The following is a 25,566-nucleotide window of genomic DNA, read 5'->3' as shown; positions in this document are numbered from 1 at the left end:
AAAACAATAAAAGAACAAATATGTTTGGAATAATTTTTATGCGACTTGTATTACAATATTTTAAGTTCAGTTAAAATAAAATTTATTTTAATTGGTAGTAAATTAATAAATTGGAAATTTTATTGGTAATGAATTTGTTAACTGGTTGCCATGGTAACAAATATTTACATGAAATATATTGAACATTTTAATTTTAAGTGTACTAAAATTGAATCGTTAAATTTACAAATGGCATTAAGAATGCAAATGAAGTTGATGAAATGATGGTAAACATCGTTCCTTCATATTGTGTTAGCCTGGATATATTATTATCTGAGTGTAGTTTCCCATCTGTATCGCCTTCACGACCAAATTCTCCAGAAGATTGTAAGAACATGAATAAAAAATCAAACAGAACACGAAGTAATATATTTAGTGAACTAGAAAATCTAGCTGTTACTAAAGAAGAATGTACTGGCCAACCTGTTAAACAAGTTTTAAAAGTTGGAGAATATACTTCTCCCCCTAGACGCTGGATTGTTCTTGCCATATTTTGTGCAGTTTTTTTTATGCAAGTAAGATAAATATAATAATATTATGGACAGCTTAAAATAATAGGAATAATAAGGGTTTTAATTTTACATTTTTAGTCAGAAGGCATAATTTGATTTAATTCTGATATTAGTAGTCTTATATGTTGTCTGAGAAAGGTTTGATGAGTGGATTTCCAAAGTACTTCATGGATATTTCCCATCACTGCAATGACATACAGACAAGACATCAGTCCTGTAGCTCAATTTTAATAATGTTTTATATGATACCTATTCTTCATATATTAGAAAAAGAATTCCTTTTGTATAGGAAAAATCAATTCATTTAATACAAATGCAATCCAGAATAAAAGTTATTTGTATAAACATTTTATGAAATACTATATAATTAATTATAATATACAATACAAATCGTAAGCTTTACATAGTTGATATTGCTGTGTAAGAAAGACCATAAGTCTATTATAATTCACAGACATAAAAAATATTTCAAAATAATTTATTTGATCATTTATTTTAATGTTCAATATAAAATTATAAACATCCAATTATTTAACTCATAAACTAAAAAATAGACATTAATTACAAGAAAAGCACATACCCACTTATTCATTTTTTTTAACAATTACTAACTTCGGAAGAAAATTATTAGTTTGACTTTTATGAAAGTGAATTGACTTAAACTGAAGTAAGCGTGTGAAATTGTTTCCAAGTTTCAAGGTGTCAAGATGGTGCTGCCTCATTTTTTCATCTTGAAGGTCTTGAGTTCAAATACCGGTTACCATCAGAATTTTTTATAAGCTTTGAAATTTCCATAGCATATTATCTTATCAAAACTTTTATTGATTTATCTAGGGAATTAATTTATAAGAAAAAATTACATATATAATTAGATTTTTCAAGTATAAAGATATAGATTCAATTATGCATCTTTGAATCTAACATATGAAAGATGTTTTGTTTTAATTCATTATCTTTTTTTATGTAATTGGCAGTGAATACTGCACAAAAGTATTAACTTCTAGTGATAAACTGAACCAAATTTATTTTGACAGTATATTTTTTTAGAAATCTTGCCAACAATTCTTAACATATGTTCATCTTCAGTAACTACTGCTGCTATTTGTTGCTTCAGCACTACTAATTATTGCCAGGAGTTTTTTTTTAATAGAAAGACATATTTAAGATATTGTCTAAATGTTTGTAAGAATTAAAATCTAATATTTAATTTAATATTTTCCTTTTTTAAATTTTATTTTATTTTTATTTTTAGATCTTTTTTCAATCAAAAAATAAAAAACTGAATTAACTGAATTAGTGGTCTTTTCCATTACTTTTTCTTTTGTGCCAATTTTTTTGGCCTCAACATTATTATTCGATTTTACATGCTTAATTATCTATTTTAAATACTACAATATTTGTCTTAAATATCCAGCATTGAACTTCCACACTCTCACTTGAAGAGTCCATTAACAAACAACTTTTAATTTTTTTATATTAATGAATTTGAAATTCATCAGGTTAATCTACTGGTTACAGTCATCATTGCAAAATCAGCTGATTTTCAAAGTTGAGACTTATATGGTTCAAGTCCTTTAGGGTTCATATTTACCGATACATTTACACTTACATTGCTCTATACTTGTGGTTATGTCAGGCCTGGCAAGCCAGCAGTTGCCTATACATACCATACCATACATACCATAAATAAACTTTTATTACATTAAATTTATATTTATACATTTTTACATATTAGTTTTGTAATTATTCATACCATTTGACTATGGTATCTTCAAACTACACAGTATTATTACTTTTGAATGTCTACCTCTGCCAATCTATTAACATTCCTTTCAATCTATTAATGATGAATCATCTATTTATTATTTTAAAAATCAAATTGAAATTGTTTTATACTTTTTTAGGTTTGAAATGTTAATTTAAGAAATCAGACTTGCTGAAAAATCTATAAAAATATGAGGAAAATTATGATATGAAGAACATAGAATCCATGACTAAAAATTTGATTGATTCATTTTTTATGAGGTTTTATATATTCTAAATGATTAAGTCTATAAATTTATCATTTATTCTATTTTATTTGTAATTTTAAATTATTGTAGTTTTGTTTATGTTGGCCTATTTCATTCTTATTGTTTACAATAAGTGTATGATAATCATGCTATAAAAATTGTCCAACAATATCCTAATATTTTATGTATTAATTATACACAAAATATATTTTAATTTACCTCATTGTTCAGAATTTAGTTGGATTAATCCAAATCCTTTTCAGTTTCATTACATTTTATTTAAACAATGTTAATGTATTCACATTATTTTATTTCTTTCAGGCTGTTGTTTGGAATACATGGAGTCCTATTGCAGCAGCAGTACTTTATGCATTTCCTAGTTGGAATAATGGATCAGTAGCCTTATTTAGTAATTGGGGAAGTCTTTGTTCTGTCATTTTTATCGCACCAGCATGTTGGTTATTGAATGAAAAAGGTAAAAGTTTAAGATTTTAATATTAAAACAGTAGATAAATAAATTTCAATATTTTCTGCTGTTTCATATATTGTTATAGTTGTAAATTAATTTCTGATTTTAAGTTAAAATAATTGAGAAGCATAATTTCTTCTGGTAGAAAGTAAAAACTTCAAAACAAAAACTTACCAATTACTGAAATTGAAGTATCAGTTAAATGAAGAGCTTACTGACATCCAAGATTATATCACTCAGTATATGAAAATATTTATATGGGGTGTAGGATAAAAGAAAAACCAAGACAGAGTGTCTTTGGGATCTGTTGTTCCAAAGACAAAACACCATTATTTGTCACTACTAATGTCATTACTAATGACAAATTCCTTAAAATAATTGAAGAAGAATGTGCTTATACATTAATAAAAACAATCAACAAAACATGCAACAGTTGAGTTAGCTACTTAATGTAGCACTCATTCATGTATAACAATCTAATTGAAAGAAGATTGGCTGGACTAATAAGAAGGGATGATCTAGAACAAAATGAATTTATCATAATAGATCTGACTGATAACTTTATGAGTTGCATTCAGAAGACATCTGTATTACCAAAATAAAGCAAAAGGCTTGAGAGAGGAAACCTTTGGTTGATGATCATGGTATCCAACAGTTGTAGATCTGAGAAGAAAAAGAAGGATTTTTTGAAATATCATAATATTTTTGTTATGAAAGAGTATTTAATAATGCAACAAAATGAAAGCAGAACAGGTTGTTCATTGCAGTATTTTAGTATTACTTAGGATAAAGGTTTCAGACACCAATTCAACGGGTTGGAAGAAGCCAGTAATTAAATATTTTTGAGAATTTTAATAAAGTATTGTGTAGTTATCTCTCTGAGTACTAGATTTCCTAACTGTTGTTTTTTAGAACAACTTATTGGGAACTTTTATTATATATCATGGTACCAAGCATGATAAAGAACTACCCTATTGTTCTAAGACAGTCTTGCACTGGTATCAATTATCACCTTACTATAATTCTTCCAATTCTTAATAACTTTTACCTTAATTAAGTACTACGGGGTTTTGTCAGCTAATTTAAGTAGATTTACAACCTCATTTTACAGCTACATGCTGGCACAGTCTGGTAACTGGTGGGATCAATACATTTTTTTTTTAGGCGGCCTGACTTTACCCAATAGTTCTTCAATCATTAGACATTTTGTGCAGCTACTGGTTAAAAACGGAGTCATTTGGCTTAAGACAAACATTTGACCTATCAGACAATACCAAGGACTTGGCTATATCATTTAAGATTTTGGTATCTTCAGCATAGATCTAGTGGAGTCAAACTTACTTCTACAGAATCAATATTTGGGAAAAAGGATAGTGATGAGAAAGAATAAATTTAGGTAGTTTACTGTCTTGTTCAGGAACTTTACTTTATTAATGATATTGCAAAGTGGTTATGGCAAAGTGGATAAGCCTGCTTACGGGCTTACACAACGAGTGTATGTTCTACTAGAGGATTGTAAAAACTACCTAGTGTTGTTTACTATTGAAGGATGAATCTCCTCTAATCTATTTCTACTTCTTCAATCTAACAGTCTTACTACTATTTATATATTTTACAACTTGTATCATTGCTCTTACAAAGAATCAAATTTATTAAAAAAAAATAATTCACCTTATCTAGTATTCAAAATAGCATTTTTACAGTATATTACAGTATAAATATTAAAAATGTCATCAATTGCTATTTAAATTCTTAATTTTTATTACTGCCAGCATTTTGGAGAATTAGCAAAAATAAATGCTTGAAAAATTTAACATTAAAACTAAATTGCTGTACATTCTTATAGTGTTTTTACATTTTTTTTTTTTAATTTAAGTACCTGTTATTTTTGTAAGAGCTATGCGGTTTCTGTGTCAACAAAGACAAAATGTCAAATTAAAATTTCTATTATTTATAATAGAATTTAAGTGATTTTACATTTTTGGATGTGTTTTTAATGTCTTGAATCACTACTTTCTTTTTTAAAGAAATGTCTGAAGCAACTTACTGCGAAATTTACATGTGAATCAAAATTTCATATCGGATTTGGTGTTATAATCCATATATTGAGTAAATTCAATATATATGTGATCCCAAAAAAAGTTTTTATAAAAAAAAATACTAAGTTGTTAAAAGGTTTTTAAAAAAAAAAAATACTAAGTTGTTAAAAGGTTTTTCATGTATTTTTAAAATATTAATATTTATTACTTAAATTGCTTTTTCAGTGTATCTTCTTCAATAATTTTGAGACATTTTTAATATTTTGACACTCCCTCTTTAAATGAATCTGTTCAGAAGTTCAATTGAGTCATCTACCAAACCTTATGTTTAAGCAAATCAGTAATGCTGCTTATCTGTAAAAATGTTTTTAAGTGAAAAAACAGATGATAATTGTTTGGTACTAAGTCTGAATGTATTCCAAAAAAAATAAAATATAATTTTGCTTCAAAATTCATGATCAAATTCAGTCATTATTTTCAAAGTATGGTCGGTAATATCAACAGCAAGTGCCTTGCTTTGGTATGATCATTTGATGTAAATTTTGTTATATACATTTTTCAGCATCTTATTGTAGATTTTTTATTTATTATTGCATTATTGGGCACAAATTTCACCAGAACAATTATTTTTTTAAAAACTGCAACACACAAGACTTTCTAGTCAATATAATTGTTTGAATTTTTGTTTTGTTTAGGTTATCCCATATTCAGTAACCCTTGAAGTGGTAACTTATGTGATAAAATATTTTGGTATTGTACCCCTCTCATTCATTTCATCTCTAGTTTTCTGATTATAAATGTTAATTATCTTTCACAGTGGAGTCAAGATACATCAGTAAGTAGGGGAACACCTTCACTCATGTTTCATGTAGATTAGGTTCTACTGAAGGAGGTATACATAAATTTAATTAATTTCTGTATTTGTCTTATCTTAACATATTTGTTAATCTCATACTTTAAGCTTTAATTAAAATTGTACATTTCTTTTATTTATTTTTACAGGCCTCAAAGTTGGATGTGTTATCGGTAGTTGCTTTTGTACTATTGGAACTGGAATTAGATGTCTAACAATGAATGAAATATGGTTCACTTAGTGAGTCTAATAAAAAATTTAAAAGCGCAGCAGATAGAAATGTTATTTATTATACTACATTTAAATAATACAAGTAGATTTACAATAAATTTAATACAAGCAGTATTATATTATTAAGTATACTTTGTTCATGTTATATATGAACTTGTAACTTTGAATAAAATATACTTAGTTTTACTTTCTATAGAGTCTGTGTCTGTCATACTCGTATAATGTTATATGTTATATAACACATGCATTATATGTTATATTATGCTTATAAGTGCTTGTATGCTTTTATTTCTTAGAAAATAATCTTACAAAAAAATCAATAAAAAAAATTGAATTAATAAACAATTGTTTAACAAAGTGGAAATGTTTTTAAGCTTGATATCACCACAGAAGCTTGAAGCTTGTGCATGAGATATGAAAATGGAATTTTGTTATGTATAAAACATGACATGCCTTACTGGGATTCAAACCCAGGAAATTATACTTACTATCGTTATTCTGAATGATCTGTGAAAAACATGACTTCAACCATTGATATTTTAACACTACTGTACGTTCTTTTCAAAATGTTACTGAGAAATTCCTAATTTTTTGAACCACCAGGTTGCAAGGCAGTGCAGCTGACTGTTTATTATTTGTGACTTTTAAATTTTTATATAATTATTGTAAATTTGCTGCCGCAGAATAAACTTCATCAGAATAATTTTTATATTCAGTAAAGTTTTTCATCAATTTTCTTCATGGTTTCTTCAAAACTATTTTTGGTTTTTCAAAAATTAAATATATTATGTCAGTGACATACTTTTCTTTTTCCGTTTGTAAGTAGTGGTGTACTGCTGGTCCATGTATTCATATTTTTATACAGTAATATAAGAAGAGCTCATCTATTCGTCATAAAACTTTCTACATAGTAGTGTCATTTCGTCAAAATCCAAGTCGATAATAAAAATGAAGAAAGTTCAATCAGAATTTACACATTTACTTATATACATCTTTTTGGATATCTGAATTACAAATTCATGTTCAATGCTTCTTGCATAGCCTAAACTCATCTGCCAAGGTGTTTCTCTTCAGCAGCACAGTCATGAAATGCTACCACATCTACATGGCTTTCACTATGCATTTCAAAATTTCCCATTTTCCTGATATTTCTTAAATTATTGCTATGTCAAATAATATAGAAATAACAGAATTCTGAAAGAATATTTATAATTGCCCATTAACTCAGAGAAGTACATTTGTTAATATAGTTGAATATAATTAATTTAACTGATACAAAAGTTTAATCTGTCATTGTTTTTTGATCATATAATAATGTTTAGTATAAAATTTATTCTACTGTACATATATGCCGATAACAATTATATTTTTTTAATGTTTTAAAATTGCTAAACCTGGCCAAAATTTGAACCTAAAATTTTCCATATGAAAGTCAAATACCATCACCATTCTGTCACAAAGTAAAATATATAGTCCTTAATGTAAATTTGTATAATATTTGTCTCTTAAAAATTATGTTTTTTTATAGCTGTGCACATATTGGTGCTTTTCTGAATGCTATTGCTGGTGTCATATTTGGACCATCTGTTGTTCTTCTATCATCTTCTTGGTTTCCAGTCAATCAAAGGGCATCAGCTACAGGTATAATAATAACAATTACAGTATATAATGTTATAGAAATTATTTGTGGCAATATTATATTTTATCTAGTTTAATTTTCTGTTTATTAATTTAACTATTTTGCTTATTGTATTTAATTTTCATTAGAAATGGAAACAAAACAGTAAATGTAATAATTTTTTTTCATATCGGAAACAATACATTAATTTATTTCTTTTTACTATCATTCCTAGTACTGATATAACATGTGCAAAGTTTTGAAGTACAGTTGGCATATGTCAGAGTTGCTTCCTCTAAAGGAATATCCTCTATGAGCAGCTGCTGAGGTGAACAGTATAGTTATTTAGGGCCTACTATTACCTGCATTTTGGTGGGCGTGGAATGCTAATACGCAACCAAAAAATATTTACTTTAAATATCTATCTCATTGAAGATTGGAAGACCATTTCATTTCCCACTTTCCCTAGTAAACTTGGCATTGATTGTTTGTTAGTCTTGGCAGTAGCTATATTATTTTTGGGAGTACTATGATTTATGATTATATACATCTAGTGAGGATGAGGATGTCGTTACTATAGATATGCTGGCCATGAATGAATCGGTGTTGCAGAGAGTTGAATGTCATTCTATAATCTACAGTACCAACAACAAAAGCAATGCACTATTGAGATTTATGAAGAAAATTAAATAATGAAACTAAATAATGAAACAAAGGTATAAATAAGTCTGTTTGATTTAATTTTTGTTGTTTGAAATCTATCACAAACATTTAAATTAAAAACCAGTCTTATAAAAAGGAGATGGGTTTAATTCTTTGTCTAGACTTTATTATTATTTTTTTTATGTGCATAAAGAGAAAAAAAGGATAAAAATCAATTTTTTGTCAAGAAATTGGGTTGGCCTAGTAGCAAAAATTTCAAATTGAATAACAAATATTGCTAATATTTTAATTGTATAAATTATTATTTTTTGTTAAATAAGTTTATTCTTCATATTTCATCATAACAAACTACATTATTCATATATTATTCCATACCAAGATTAAGATACACAGATCAAGATGTTGGGTACAAATCGAAATAAATCAAGTCATTACCCACCACAATCTAATGTATTTCTTCTAGGTCATGGAGGTCAGTCTGAGATTTGAGATTGTATCAGTGATGTAGATGTCTGTAGATGTCTTGTTAAGTAATTTTATTCTTTTGATTGGGATCACCTAATACAACAAAAGTTGTCTATGTTAAAAATACTCAACTTATAGTTTTGAAAGTATTGTTTATTTATCAATTAACACTTATTATATTATATATATATATATATATATATATAATATTATATATATATATATATATATATATATATATATATATATATATATATATATACTATTTCCTCGTTATCTAATGATGCTGATTGTTTAACTATCATCAATATGTCAGTCATCTTAAATTCTAATTAAAATATTACAGAACAGTTTTTAGAGATGTTTATTTTTATTTTCTAGTTTATTTTTCAATTACTAAGTATTATATTTATTGTTATAAATGAATCACTCCACAAGTTTACTAATAAAGATTAATCTTATTTTAAAATTAACTATATATTTTAATTTTTCAGGTGCTGGCACAGCAATGGCTGCATTAGGAGTGGCTGGAAGTTATCTACTTGGTCCTTTGTTGATATCATTACCTGTACCTGATTATCCAGATAAGTATTATAGATACAGATTGAGACAAGAAATCAAGATGCTTATGATTTTGGGTAAGTATATAAATCAATTATTTAAAAAAAATAATAATTATTAATTACACTAGGCAAGTACTTTGTTTACTGGCTAAAATGAGCTGATTTGGATTGTTTATTAGGTAACAAAAAAGAATATAACTTAGAAAAACTGTTTTTAGCTCCTGTTTTATTGATATACTGTTCTTAGGATATACATAATAACTTTCATTACAGGAAATAACATTGAAAAAAGTGAATTTACTTAAGAAATGTTAGTAAAATATTTACATTGTTAAACAACTTAATTTACATATTTACAGAAAAAAAATTAATTCTTAAGAAGTTACTTAATATTGTTATTAAAATTTTTTATCATTACTGTTTTCCTTGATTGTTTTTATGTTTACGAATGCTTCCTTTAGCTTGCTGCTTGTGCTCTTGATCTGGAACATCCCTTGCTAATGTCCAGCAGTAATCTGCAGGCATAGACATGTCCCATTTGTCCTGATATGGATAAATCCAATCTACTGGCATAAATCCATTTATACTGGTAAATTTTTGCATATCTTCTCTGAACAGAATGTCATTCTTTGAAAGGCAGCTTTCCATTTTAGCTTTGTTACTGTTCTTTGATGGGTTCTTATTTATCTGGAAGGTGTGATAAGGTGTGTTGTCTAAAATGATCATGCCTTTCACCAGAAGATTCAGCATTAACTTTTCAGTAAGTCATTTTTCAGAACAATAATAAGACTGTTTGATGAACTAGTATTGGTCACCTCACCTTCCATATTCTCATAAATAGGATACTAAAAATCAATGAAATCTTACGGCGACCTCACGCCGTAACCGCAGATAGTATGCGGTCTCTCCAGCTTTGCTATCACCAGGCAGATGATCGTTGAGTAATCGAAGATTTTTTAACCAATGCCAAATTATATTTGATATACTTCACTGGCGTCGGGAAGTGGCGACCCCATCACTTAGCAAATTGTAACTATATGCGTCAACAGCCATTAACATGCCTTGTTCTTACTTACATTCCCTAATTATTCCTTTATATTAAAGGAGGAGTATTCCAAATTGCAATTAATTTTTTCACTGTTGAAATTTTAACAAAATGCTACCATTGAAAAATGTTAAAGGTTATTAACTGTTTTCTTGGCATTGCTCTTATACCACCATGAATCTTTTTTTTTGTATTTTAGGAAATTAATTACTTTTAAATGGCATCTAAAAAGACTCCGTCTAATGATCAATGGTTAGATATAAACTTACACACAGAATTCAGTTGGTTGAGAAGAGGTAGAAGGTTTGTGATGTGTGTAAAAAACCTTTTGGCCTGGGCAATATTGGCCAAAAGGCAATGACTTGGCACAATAAAGGAAAGCGGCATAATGAAATAATTAAGATTAATGAGGAATTCTCAGCCTTCACTGAAAACCTTTTTTATCTCCCAGTGGTACTTCAACTCAGCAGACTAAAATTGTTCTCACAACTGTTGATCAAAGTTTTAGTCTGATCAACAGTTGTGAGAACAATGGTTGTGATACATCTGTGTGTTCTTTGCCTGGATCTTCTGGTCAAAGTAGTAGCATTTCAGCAGCGAAGATTTGAATCTTTGTCTTCATTTATGCAAAATGACAACACAATTACTTCTTTTTGTTATAAAGACAATGTTTCTAAGATGGAAATTATGTTGGTTCTCAATGTTGTACGAAATAAGTTATCCTTAAGTTCATGTAAAGATATTGTTGCAACTTTTAAAATTATGTTTGCTGATAGTTCTATAGTATCAAAATTCGAGTTTGGAGCTGCATTGTTCTTATTTCATTAATCATGGCCTTGTACCATACTTTGATGGCATTCTGCAAATATGTTAGAAAAATAATGACAAAATATTTTTCAAGTAAATAATAATAATGTTTGTTTTCTGTACAAAATGAGGTGTTATGTTCTACTTTTCTTATCTGCATTACTTTTAGTCGCAGTGATTCTAGTTTTTCTTTAATTTGTGATCACATATATTCTTTGCTAAATTGAAATTTGTGTTTCTTAGCATTTTTATGAAAACTAAGTTATTAAATTATTATATTTTATTTACTCTGCAAAATAATATAGGCTAGTTTTTGTGAAAAATGTTTAGCAACTTAGGTGCGAGTCAATTATTTTTAAAAGTTGCTTTAGTCAATTTATTTTTAGTTAATTCTTATTTCTCATCTGTTACTTTTAGTTACCATGATGTTTATTTTCATGCAAGAAACTTATTAAAATATTTTTGTTACTTTTTTTTGTACTTGGCAAAATAATTTAATGAAACAATTTACCATAAAAATTAACTGAATTTTAAATGTATATTGTAAAAAAAATGAATATTATAGGAAATAATAAAAAAAGGCATAAGTTGGGCACCTATGGGGATGATGGAAGCTGCAAAAAAATCTATCCATTTTGTGAAATAAACGGTAGTAGCAAAACATTATGAGAGTCAGGAAATTTTTACTTAATTGGTCAGGAAAATTCAGTAAAAGTCTGGAAAAACGAATCTTAAAATTCAGTGAGAACCCTGTTCTAATTTGGCTTTAAAGAAAATATAAAAACAAAAGATACAATTTCAAAATTAATCTCTAATATCAATAATAAAACCATTATGGTGTTTTTAGAAGCAAAAAGCAAACATTAATTGTATAACTTTTTATTGTGAGAATTTATAAAATCTTAAAGTATTCAATCAAAATATTTATTTTCATACTGCTTGAAAATATTTTTACGTAGTAACAATATAGATAATACTTATAGTATTACTATATACTACTTATTAGATAATACTTATTGATAATAACTTATAGATAATACTTATTGGTATCAGATAATAGAATATTATTTAGCTCTTCCCATTTTATCCAAACTTAGATGCAATACAAGCATGTTCATTTTAAATCAAGTGATTCACTAATGATGTGGCAGTTTGTGTGGAAGTGGTTTTACTCTTAAAACCCACTGGGTTAGTCTAGCGATTAGACTCGTCATTGCAAATCAGCTGATTTCAAAGTTGAGAGTTCTAAGGTTCAAATCCTAGTAAAGGCAGTTAGTTACTTTTATATGGATTTGTATACTAGATTGAGGATACTTGTGTTCTTTGGTGGTTGGGTTTCAATGAACCACACATCTCAGGAATGGTTGACCTGGGATTGAACAAACTGCACTTCATGTACATTTCATCCTCACTTATCCTCTGAAGTAATACCTTACGGTGGTTCCGAAGACTAAACACAAAAAGAGAAAGAGTCTTACTTCTAAAGAAACATTCATCGCAAACTAGACAAGTAAATATACTTTATTTCACTTTGCCATCACACTTATAAGCCAATGAGCATTCGCACAAAAATTGAGGTTATATGCTCATTTTGACTTTGTATACAGACATGTATATATTCAGCAAGTTAATGCTCACTCTACAGGCTTGGTTTTCACTCCTTGTCTTTATCACACATGTATTTGAGCATAGATATTAAAAACCAAGAATGTATGCTCAAACGTACTTGTAATTTGTCCAGTGTTACACAACTTGAATGTTAACTCAAAATACTGCCATCAACATTATCCAGGTGATTGAATGTTGAAAGACGCTTATCAATTTTTCATGCAAGCAAATTCGTGATAATTAGTGACAACAGTCTTATTTACATTTTTTAAAACACTAATAATATTTATTGATTTTTTAGTAATCTATCTATAATTAAAAAAAAAAAGTATACGATGTTGTTTATAAAAATGGTTAATCTTTGTTACTGATAGTTTAATTTAATTGTTTTTTGTATTAAGATTATATTTTATTTATACTTATTAATAAAATAAACGGAAAATTCTTAAAAATATATAATTTTAAATTAATAATATTAAAGTAATTGTCATATTGTTGTTGTTATTTTTTGTACAATTTCTTCTTAGATTTCGCAATCCATTTTTTATTGCTGATAATAATTATTATATGTTTTCCTGCTAACCCTCCAGCACCACCAAGCCATTCATCTTGTTTATCTTTAGGTTATAAAAAAAGTTTTAAGAAATCTGTTCTACTTTTATTGAGGTAATGAGTTTTCATTTTATTATTTTAATTAAATTTTAAAATTGTTAGTTTAAGCCATATCCCATAGATAGTAGATGTGACATCTTACTCATGTCTTATTACACTTGTCTCTTACTATTTTGATGCCATTGATGCTATTATAAACTAAACACTTCATCTGACTAAATTTTGGCAAGTTTTATGATCATGAGAAAACTGTGAATTAATCTAATTTATAAATTTTCTGCAGTATACACATTTTATTATAAATATAACTGTGTGTCTTAATAGCTGGCAACATAAGAATCTTCTTTGATAGTTATATTACAGTAAAGTTGTATCTAGAATTGCTTACATTTATTTTATAATTGTATAACATTTTCTAAACATTTTATTGTAATTATTTTAAAGATTATTGACCTTACTAATTGTATTATAAATAAATGAATAATATTTAAAGTATAAAGAAGTAACTCGGTCTCAAACTCGATTGCCCGGTTGACTCAGTACCTGGTGTGTTAAGCATCGTGGCTATACCAGTCTGCCTTCTGTACAAGTGAAATATGTTCTATGTAAGTTGTGAAATTACATTAGTTTACTTAGTGCTGACTGTCGCCGCTAGTACTGCCACACCTGTGCAAATTAAATACAGAATGCGCACACGCTTTAATTATAATTATTGAATTAAAATTAACAAAAAAATATTATATTTAAATAAAATTATAAATATTTTTAATTAAGTTGTGTATGTAAGCTATGCATCAGAAACAACCCACAGTTGTAGGACTTTCCCGAAACATGGCTTTATCCGCGTGACCTACTCTGTGTGTCCTACTGTATTGTCAGTTTTTTTAGGTGTTGATGAATGTCATCAGTGTTCTCATTTTTTGCTGTTAAAATTTCAATCATTGCATGTTATTTATACATGTTGATCTAGCAGGAGTACTCGACTCAATAACAATGGCACATACAGAAAATGAGAAAGTGTGGATTAGTAGTAGGGAAATGAAACTGCAAGATTGCAACACTCTGTTATGTTCCATTATGCATTACATTTTAGTAACCTCTTGTGTAGGATTTTTTGAAAACTGCATTGTTAATTTAAAAAACTTGGGCCAGTTATGTACATAGAAAAAGATTCATCTCTATGTGACATAAGTTGTAAATCTGAGTACCAAAGTTTTTTAATGATTTTTGTAAAGTTTTTTTTTTAAGTAATTAAAAACAGTTCCTTTCTAACACTGTGGAATTTTGATTCTAGAAGACTTTTTGTGTTATGATTTGGCAATTTTTTAAAAGAATTGTGAAAGTGGTGAAGGCATTGTTGCTGTTGTACTTCCTACTGCAGTTAGCACCATTACTATCTACTACAATATTTTTAACAAACTTATATAACGTTTTGAGCTTAAATATAAATAAGACTTTCTGTTATTTTGGTTAGCTATGATTAACTCTTTGAAAAACCTATGATAAATGTTTTCATTTGCTTTTAATACAAAATACATGAAATAGTTTCGGATGCCTACTAATTAATGATATAAATGATTAAAAATTGTTTACACTTCTGGTTTGCTCTGTAGTTATTGAGTTAATAATAAAGTAGTAATAACTGATAAAAAGATAAATAAAGAAATGTTGCAAAGTAAGGATATATTTGAAAAAAGTATAAAATAGTAAGTAGTAAATATCTTATATGTGAAGTTTATATTTTTATAATACATCAAGGATAAGAAAATTGGTAATTTTTATATTATTTGACTTTAAGGAAAATAAATATCTGGCTTCTTGGTTTTGCTGCAGCTTTTTGTTCAGGAATGACAGGTCCATGGATATCACAGCTAACAATACTATTTTCTCAATATGGTTTTACTGCGGTAATTATTTATTTTCTTTTTTTTAATATATAAACATAAATTATAAAAAATAAAAATAATGACTGACATTTAATATAGGTAGACTGTCTCTTAACCAAAATTTCATAATTGGGACCAACAGGGATTGAGTAAATAAAAAGTTGGCGTAATGGTAATCTTTTTTTAAATTTTGTATTATGCGATTACATTAAAAATCTGATGTGGACACCACATGACTTTCTTGTATGCCTATTAAATTGCATATACACATCTTTTGCTGCACTTGATTTAAACTTTTTTTATTTGAAAGTAAGATACAATCTACCAATTCTTTAATAAAGCGGACAATTACACAATTGCTAAAATATTAGTTATTAACATTAAATATTTATGCAATCATTAATTCATCATTCTTACCTGAAACTTTAAGATAGAGTAAAAATCCTTTAATTACTGTTTAAATAAATGTATGTCTTATGTCTATCTAATACTATGCATTTAAAATTTTTATGATTTAACAATCACCAAAATGAAAACAAAAAGGAATAATCAGATGTTTCACAAAATCTGATGTGGACACCATATGACTCATACGCCTATTAAATTATATATACACATTTTTTTTTAAAATGAAAAGTACATAAAATTTTTTTTCATTAATAACTTCTGATATTTTTTTATTCTTATTATTGAAGTATTATTTATTGTATTTTTTTTTTAATCAGAGGTTAGTAATTATTAATAAATCAATATATTTAAATTTAAAAAAAATATATTTAAATTTAAAGTCTGATTCAAACTAATGTGCCTCCCCCGTTTAAGATCCTAATATTTCATTAATTAAAATTTTTTTTGTTATAACTCTGAAACCAATGAAAATAAGTACCACTTATGATAACATCATTGAAAAGCTCTTCATGAGGGCTTATTACTGCACAAAATCCAAATTTGTTTCAATTTTGGGCTTTTTTTGGACACTTTCGATTCAGTCGATTGCAATCAAAAGGGGAGTTGCACATCTAGATGTTACAACAGTCCTAAATCTAAAATTTCAACATCCTAAGGCTAATAGTTTTTGAGTTATGCAAGTAATAATGAATGTTATGTTGGTAATAACTATGTGTATTATATCTGATTATTTAATTTTAATTGAAAATTATACTTTAAAATTGTATTATTTTTGGATTTTCTTAGCAAAATCATCTAAAAATTGTATATTTATTTTTTAAAAAATCATTTTATTTAATTATTTGACAGAATAATAAAGTACTATGTTATGTACTAACTATACATTTTTGAATTGTATTCAATTTAAAGTGATTGTTGAAAATTATTTTATTAATTACTGTTTATATTTGAATTCAAGTAATATTTGTATATATTTTACCAGAAAAATTATTCTCATCTATATAAATAAAAATGCTAATGTTTGTTTGTTCAAAATCTTAAATCCCCGAAATTTGTTCACCGATTGCTTTGAAATTTTGACACAACGTTGCATTCAAATACGGGTGTGTTTTTATATACCTAAGATGTCACACCTGTGGCAGGTAAAAACATGCCTTTTTTGAATAACAGCGCTATCTCTTGGCCGTAAAAGCAACACACGCTACACTAAATATTTTACGATTCCATTTCAATGTTTCTGATGGAAACATTGGAAAAAAGAAAAATGGGTTAAAGTAAATGGAAAGGAGAAAAAAGGAAAAAGGGAAAGGGAAATGGGAAGGAAAGGGAAAAGGGAATGTGACAAAATAAACATGGGAAAAAAAGAAAATGGGAAAGGGAAAAGGGAGAAAGGGTGAAAGGGTAAATTTTGTGAAGTTCTGTAATGTTAATTTTGTTAATGTTTTATCTAATTTTCAATTGTGTTCATTTAATAGCAATTAGTGTACTCAAATCTAGCAATAGTGAAGCATTGCCAGGTCTGCTAGTTTATAATAAGAATGATTTGTAAAATTTCAAAATACGTACTCTGTCCTTCAAATTTATATTTCTATTTAATAAAAATGTATGTTTCAAATGACATCTTTTTCTTTTTGTTATGGGAAAGTGATTCTGTTTCTAGAAGAAATATAGTACATAACTAACTCAACTTGTAACACATATTATGCACTCATGAAAATATGTATCTTTTTTAACTTGTGCATAATATGCTTTTTACAACTCTTGTTATGTAATATACTATTTTAGATTACTATTATTTGTATTTTCGGGAGTTGCTGATTAACGAAAGTTTCAGATTTCCGGTGTCGTATAAATAAAAATTAATAATAATTAAACTATTCCATTTAGTGAACTCCTGTATACTGGTTAAATAAAGTTTAACTCATATAATTTTAAATGAAGTGCAGCAAAAAATGTGTATTTCTAATTTAACAGGCATACAAAGAAGTCATGCGGTTTCCAGATCAGATTTTTTTTATTTTACTAAAAGATAACTAATTGGAAATTCTAAATTTCTCTGTTGGATTAACCAAATTTCATCATCCAAAACCTTTAAATTAGATTTTTTTAGCAAATAGTGAGAATGTAGAGAACCCTCAAGGAACCCTTGAATGGAATAAGCTTTGACCTTTTTCCATTTTTTATAAATTATTATACCAATTAAAACTCTCTTCCCAAACTTGTCTGTGTACACTATTTCTAATACCTTAAGTTTTTATTTGATGAAATTACCATATGTTCATATTACTCACTCATAGTTAGAATATATGATTAATTTGTAATAAAGATGTGAAAAAACTATTTATTTATCAGTTATACAAACGCTTAAGCAAAGATCAATACACCATGACAAAAGATGGATGATAAATATAAAGATTCAAAAATAGACAACAGTGTAAGATATTTCTATTGAAGAGTGAAAATGCAGTTGAAAACAAATACATGTAGAAAATTTTAAAATAGTTTGGGTATAATTTATTGATTATGGAAATTGTCTTAACCAAAACATAACATAAAATAGAATACATATCATCAGAATGTATGAGTCAGTAAAAACAGACAGAAAAATCAATTGTTTTTATTAGAGTAATCAATTATAGAATGGGTAAGTTATTGTAAATGGAAACATAATTCCAGAAGACCTTTTTGTAACTATCTATAGTGGTTTACATTAGGAAGGAATAATGCAAAAAATTTAATTAAAACCATATTATCTTTCTAATCAGTGAATAAGTTTTCATTTAGGTTTTGGAACTACTAGTAATACTATAAAAGTTAAAATATTAGTCTGGCACATGGTAATGTTGCTTGATACACTCACATTGTTATTGAACTCTTCTTCATCATTGCTACTAGAGGTGATGCATGCATAATAATGTTCTCAACTTGTAGCAAAGGGAGGAATCAAAGAAATTATTACATTAGTGTTGTACTATCATTCTAGTAACATTTAGGTTCTAAACTTTGTACTGCTTCTTGTAGGTCAGTTCTTTTAAGCTTGGGTTAACTTATTTTTTTTATTGTATTAAATATAAAATAAAGTCTTTACATTTTTCTTTTTACCATGCAGTAGCTATTAAATGAGCATCTGAGATGCATTATAACTAACAATAAAAACGTAATTTGCATATACAAGAATTAATTTAATGTTGTTACTGTAAAGTAGTACTATTTTGTGTATAGTGTAAATGAGATTAACAAGCTTTAAAAAATAAAAAGAGTATGTCTTTTAATTCTATTTTGAGGAAATTTTAACAGTCATAAATAAAAGAGTTAAATGGCATGAACACCACAATTAAATTAAAATGGCCAATCTCCACGTGATGGAGTGGTAGTATCTCAACCTTTCATCTGGAGGTCCCAGGTTCAAATCCTGGTCAGGCATGCCATCTTTCACATGCTACAAAATTTTCATATCTGATATATAAAATTCAAGTTTCTGTAATGATATCATCATGCAAAAGAAAAAAAAATACTGAATGTTGATAAAAACAATGAATTTCTGTAGATCTCCAGCTTCATTCAGAAAAGTATTCTGTGAAAAACATTCAACTTACAGTTTTTAGACATTCTAGATTTTTCTTATAGAATTGCATTTTTTATTTATATGAACAGTTTTCTGATTTATTCATATTATTAACAAAAAAAAAGATACTTACATATTAGCCCATTGACCAATAAATTGTAAACTTCTGGGTTATTGTTAATTTCATCTAGTATAGCCATTTTTATAACCATTTATATTTATTTATTTTATAAATATAATTTAACCAAATTTAACCTATGCGTACTTCATTCGCTAACCTTGACTAATTAACACAATAATGTTTTGAGTATTTAAATAATAAATTCAGCAATTATTTAAATAATCAAAACATTACTTACTGTTAATTAGTTGAGGTTAGCAAGTGAAGTGAGTGTAGGTTAAGTTTGGTTAATTATTATCTATAATTATAAGCAACAAACTTTTGGGTAATTGTTAATATCACCTGATATAACCATTATATTTTTTTAAATATATTTTATAAATATAATTCACTGATCTCTATATAACTGGGTAGGGGATACCATGTATTGGAACTGGTAAAATTTGAAGCATAAACTAGTGCCACTGATTGGTATAACTAAGTAAAATGAAACTGTGCATGCGCAGAGGTAAGTGTAAGAGTAGGGATGAACTTGAGCAAAATAAACATCCTTGCCGGCCTCTGTGTCACAAGTGGTAGCATTTTGGCCTTTCATCTGGAGGTCCTGGGTTCAAATCATACAATGGTTAGCATTGTCAAATGCCCATATTTATTAAAAATCTACCATACCTCTTTATAAGAAACATTTTATATTTAAAATATGTATAATTGTAGTAAATGAAACATGGTTTTTGGTAACCTATTTTTTCTCTCCTTATGGTTTAAAAATATTTTTTTAATAAATTAATTGTTTCTTTTGTTTTTTAGGTAGAAACAACAAGGCTTGGATTTTGGACTATTATATCAAGCTGTTGTCTCAGTATTACTGTCAGTAGATTTTCAGACTTATTTCAAGGTCATATAAAAGGGATATTAATAGGCTTATCAGGATTTGCTACTCTTATGTTTATTTGGATTTGCTCTTTAATGAATAATCCACCGCTAGTAAATAAACGTTAGTAACTCAACATTTGAATTATAATTTTTTTGTTGTAATTTTGCAGATGGTTGTTAAGTAATAATGTGTTTAATTATTTGTATCTTTACTCCCATAAGTGTCAAAAGCAATAATATTTTTAATATTGCAGGACAGGGTGTGAGTTATTTGGATTGTTTGTAGTTTGTACCAGAAATATATAATAATACAGTCATTCTGGATGGAATTTGATGTGCCAAATAATTCAATGACTCACTGGAAAAATTATGTGCAAGAGGGTCTCAGATGTTTACTTTTACAAAAGGGTAAATTGATGGTTTCAGATTAAAGGTTGAAATTGGTAGATCCTACTACAATCATTGAAATATGACAGTCAGGTATATTCTCAACAATGGGTAAATTTGTAGGGAGACCAAGGAATATTTTCTGTTGCATGAATCAGTTATCATGTAAAACTCACCATTGGCCATCTTTTGCAAGGCAAAATTTCAGGCATCTCACTATTAATCATCAGTTAACTTTGTTGACTTGATCATTTACTTGTTTTGACCACTATCAAATGTCATAACACACAAAAAATAATTGGTACTAGTTGTGTACTACTTAACTCCATCTTTGTAAGTTCATATGGCAGAAGAACATAAATAATGTGTACTGCATGATAAAATTTACAAAAAAATCACTTAATTTTTACATTGGAATCACATAGGAAATTAAAAGTATGTATAAGTGTTAAAGTGTAGCTACTGCTAGCACTACTATTGGTTATGTATATGTTACTTTTCTTGACTATTGTTGTCAGATGTAAACTGTTCAGTGTTATAGTATAGTTTCATTCTTTGCAGTTGTGTTTTTCTAAAATCTCTTATTCAATCGAGGAATAGGTTGCTATAGTAGAAGCTTACGTGCATTCTGGACATTTTCAAGAAATGCATTAACATTACTGTTTGGCGTTTTATGTGTTTGTGTATTTGTGATACAGATGTGGCCAATCATATTTTTCTATTTTTATGACATTTTTCAGTACACTCTTTACCATTAGATGGAACAATGTATCATTAATGATTTTTCAATTTTTTAAATTAATCTCAAAGTGAGAAAGATCTACTGTTCACAAAATTGCTAGTTACAAAAAAATTATGAAAAAGAGTACTTGCTAGGCGGTAACTTAATAAATAAAAGCTTACAATCAGTGCCTTTTTTAACAACCGTATTGGCTACCATTTGTTATTGAAAGTTAATGCTTTTTTCTGTCTATTAGATTTTCGCATTAATAAATGCAAAATTTTATCATTTACTTATACAATGCTATGAGTAGACACTGATATGAATTATTTTCAGTTTGTAGCCCAAATTTTATGCTAAATGTAGCATATATCATGGAGCAGCTGATTTAGAAAAAAGGTTTTTCTAACAAAAAAGATTTGTTATGATTTCTGACAGTTTCTGTACGTACTTTATTTGGCAAATGAAATTATAAGTGAAAAATTAACAGTCCCTTACTGGAATCAAACTCATAACCAGCATCTTAATTATTACATGTTTACTAAAACTTCACCAATTGTGCATATGAAAATACATTATATAAATCTCATTACATAAATTCTATAGAATGTGATGTACCCTAGGCAGTAGCTGTAAGCTTCAAAGAATAAGACTTTTTTTTGTAGCTGTCTACTCAGAGGGGTTAAATAAATAATGTTATTTTAAATGCCATAACCATAATGGTTGTATTGATCTTACATGAATCAAAAATTACTACAAAGTCTACTTATCCATCTTCAACATTACTTGGTATCATATTCCAAAATTATTAGTAAAAAATGGGTTTGTGAAGTGGTTTCCCATAACCTTGTTTCTCAGAAAAACATAAAGATGCACATCTGTATGCCAAATTCAGCAAAATACAGATGATATTCAGTCTTACAAGTGACAACTTCACTCTTATTTAACAGTGGGATTGGCTGTGTGGTGAACATCATTACTTTCATAAAAAATAGCTCTTGACTTCAGATGCTTTACAATATCTCATCATAAAAAATACTGGGACAGATAGTGTAAAACAACAGATTAATGTACCTTTTTCTATTGTGATATAATGTATTGTATCTACTGCTTCAATTCATCAAAGATAAAATAAATAAGCATTTCATTTTATTATTGTTTTTTTTTCAGATTCTATAATTATAGCTGTAATTTGTGGATTCTCAGCATCTTTTGCTTGTTCACCATTATTTTTTGAGTTGGGAGCTGAATTGGCTTATCCAGTTTCAGAAGGTATTGTAGCTGGTTATATTATGAGTATGACAAGTATTTCATCTGTGCTTGTTTATGGGTTTCTCTACTTATTTACTGAAACTGGTACGCATGATTCAATTTTATTGGATTACTAGGTATTCTTATTAATTTGATAAAACATGTTTTTCTTCCAATTTAAAAAAAAAAAACTGTATATTGCTTATTGCTAAAATCCACATCTTACTAATTTATACTATTATTTATTTTGCTTCATTGATTTAGATTTTAGTAGTAGAAGAAGACCTAGATTTATCGAGTGTGCACCTGAGTCACTAATAAGGCTTTTAATTTTACTTTCCCCTGGGATAGGAAACAGAGACTACTTAATAATTTCCATAATGATTTTAAAGAAAATTCTGTTGAATAATTTAAAACAAGAATTAATTAAAAAATGACTATAATGAATATTAACAAAATCTAAAAATAGTGATAAGATGAAAAAAGGTAACAGGAATTTTTATTAGAGGAAAATGTATTTTTAAATAATCTTATAATGTTTCAGAAAAATTAATATAACAAATAAATGAATTTACAAAATCACAGTTCATCTCATTAATAAATAAATTTTTAGATTAAAAATGTATGGAAAAATATTACTTTTAATTTTTAGAAATTTAGTGAAATATTAAAAATTTCATCGAAAAAAAACTGAAAATGATTATTGTACAATGTAGCTCTAAAATGTAAACTAGGACTAAAAAAATATCTAACCCCTACCACTTAAACCAAAAACAAGACCATGTAGATATTTGCACTTAAGCTAGTGCAACCTTGTTGAAAATCTGTATAATAAAACGCAAGTGGATTAGGCATTTATGAAAGAATTGTATAACTTAATAGTTGTATTAAATCTTTATAAAAAAATAATCTATAAAAAAATCCTAAATATAAATCTAGGATTTATAACTGAAATCATAGATAACACTAAATTTTAAGAAAATGCTGTCTAAAATGCTTGCTGCCAAAGACTTAAAATTAAACTTCTTATATTAGACTTCAAGAAAAATAAAGAAAGAATAAAAATTTTACATACAGTTAACTGTTGTGGGGTATAAATTGAAATTTTTATGCTATGGAATGCTAAGCATTCAATTTGTACAGCATAATATAAATATAAATATATACATGAAACTCTGAAAATTTACAAAAAACATTTTTCACTATATATATATATATATATATGTACTAGCGGACCTGACAGATGTTGTCATGACGTGACATTGTATTGTAATAAATACACAACACATAAATATAAGTAACTTATTTAAGTTAAAATTAGCAGGAATGTGGACGATATTTCATTAATATGACTATTATCAGTTTGTGATTGTTGTATTATTGTTTGTTTAATTATGGTTTATTGATTAATTATGTGTAGTATGGTTAATATTTATTTTCACTAAACGTTGTAAAATTAATAATTTGTGTAATTAATAAATTTTCATCCACATTACTGCTAATTTTCTCTTTAGATCATCCTAAAAAAGTACCTTCTACATTTTTTTTGTTTTATTTAATAATTTTGAAGTTTCATAATCATGTGATAGCTTAATTAATCAATTAATAAAAAAATTAAAGCACTGTAAAAAAAGGTAATGTAGTTAAAATTTTAGTAGAAATTTTAACATTTTTCTCATTCTTTATTTTAACATCTATTTTACCAAATTTTAGATAATTGTAAATTAAAAATAATTTCAGAAAATGTTTTATAAAATTAATCAGCTACAAAAATTATAACTTCAATTTTTTTAAACATACTTTAAACTATAATTATTATAAGTAACTTACATTTTAATTTTATAAATGTTGTAATTTATTTTACAAACTTACATTTTTATTTTCAAAAAGCCGTTCAATACTTTAAAAGTTGCATAGAATCAAATGAGAACTGACAATTTACATTTGTAGGTTAAGTTGATTGTTATTGAATGCATGTGTACACATAATTAAAATTCATTTAAAATAATGTAAAATATTCACTTCAATACTGTACCTTACAAATTTGCACAATGTATATTTCTTAATTACACTTTAAAACTTTATTTTAAAGGTGCAAGTAACCAAAATGTGAAAAAGCAACAAAATCGAAATGCGAATCAGGCTGGTATACCATTTTTGGTATATCAGGCTGACTGATATACCAAAAATGAAAAAAAAATTCTAAAACACGATTGCAGCGCTGCCTACTGGATCCAATTGTGAACCTTAACCATTCCAAGATCAACAACACATAAATAAATAAATTAATTAAAAAAACATTTTTATCGGATCAAATTGTGAATCTAAACCATTCTCAAATTAACTTAATCACATACACCAAATTTCATCAAAATCAGTCCAGCCGTTTAGGAGTTTAGTCACATATACACGGACAGAAGATATATATATCTGAACAAACTATACTTGGGGGGTGTATATATAAAGTGCTGAACAACTTAATGTTCATTTTAATCATGAACAGTAGTAGACTGACTGATGCTAAATCAAACATGCAACAGATTCATGTTGTTTCTATATTGTCAGATTTTTCAATTATCTGATGTGTCCTTGATCATTAGGCTTTTAGATAATCAGGATTTAACTAAACTTTTTATGTAAATAAATAAAAAATTAAAAAAAAAGTTTTAACACATGTTTATTAATTTTTAATTTTTTAATTACAGCTTTAAATTTGATGAATTATGGTCTAGTTATTTATAATATTCTTGCATTTATTATTTTAATATTTGTTGAGGATCAGTATTATAGACTGGCTGTTGATGAAAACAGTTAAGGT

General features: G+C 27.1%; 1 protein-coding gene across 1 annotated transcript; it reads left to right on the top strand.

Moving 5' to 3' along the window:
• Window positions 1-263: 263 nt before the first annotated feature.
• On the top strand, window positions 264-25,563 carry LOC142330669 (solute carrier family 49 member 4 homolog). Its single transcript, XM_075376114.1, has 11 exons — window positions 264-554; window positions 2,885-3,038; window positions 6,074-6,164; window positions 7,684-7,796; window positions 9,396-9,539; window positions 13,452-13,576; window positions 14,507-14,511; window positions 15,335-15,443; window positions 20,324-20,510; window positions 22,668-22,853; window positions 25,454-25,563. Exons 1-11 carry the CDS (start codon window positions 264-266, stop codon window positions 25,561-25,563), a joined length of 1,515 nt encoding a protein of 504 aa, XP_075232229.1.
• Window positions 25,564-25,566: the final 3 nt, after the last annotated feature.

The sequence above is a fragment of the Lycorma delicatula genome, chromosome 9 (genome assembly GCF_047948215.1).
Source record: "Lycorma delicatula isolate Av1 chromosome 9, ASM4794821v1, whole genome shotgun sequence".
NCBI classification, from domain to species: Eukaryota; Metazoa; Arthropoda; class Insecta; order Hemiptera; family Fulgoridae; genus Lycorma; species Lycorma delicatula.
The sequence above is the reverse complement of the archived record's forward strand: the minus strand, read 5'-3'. Positions and strand labels throughout refer to the sequence as shown.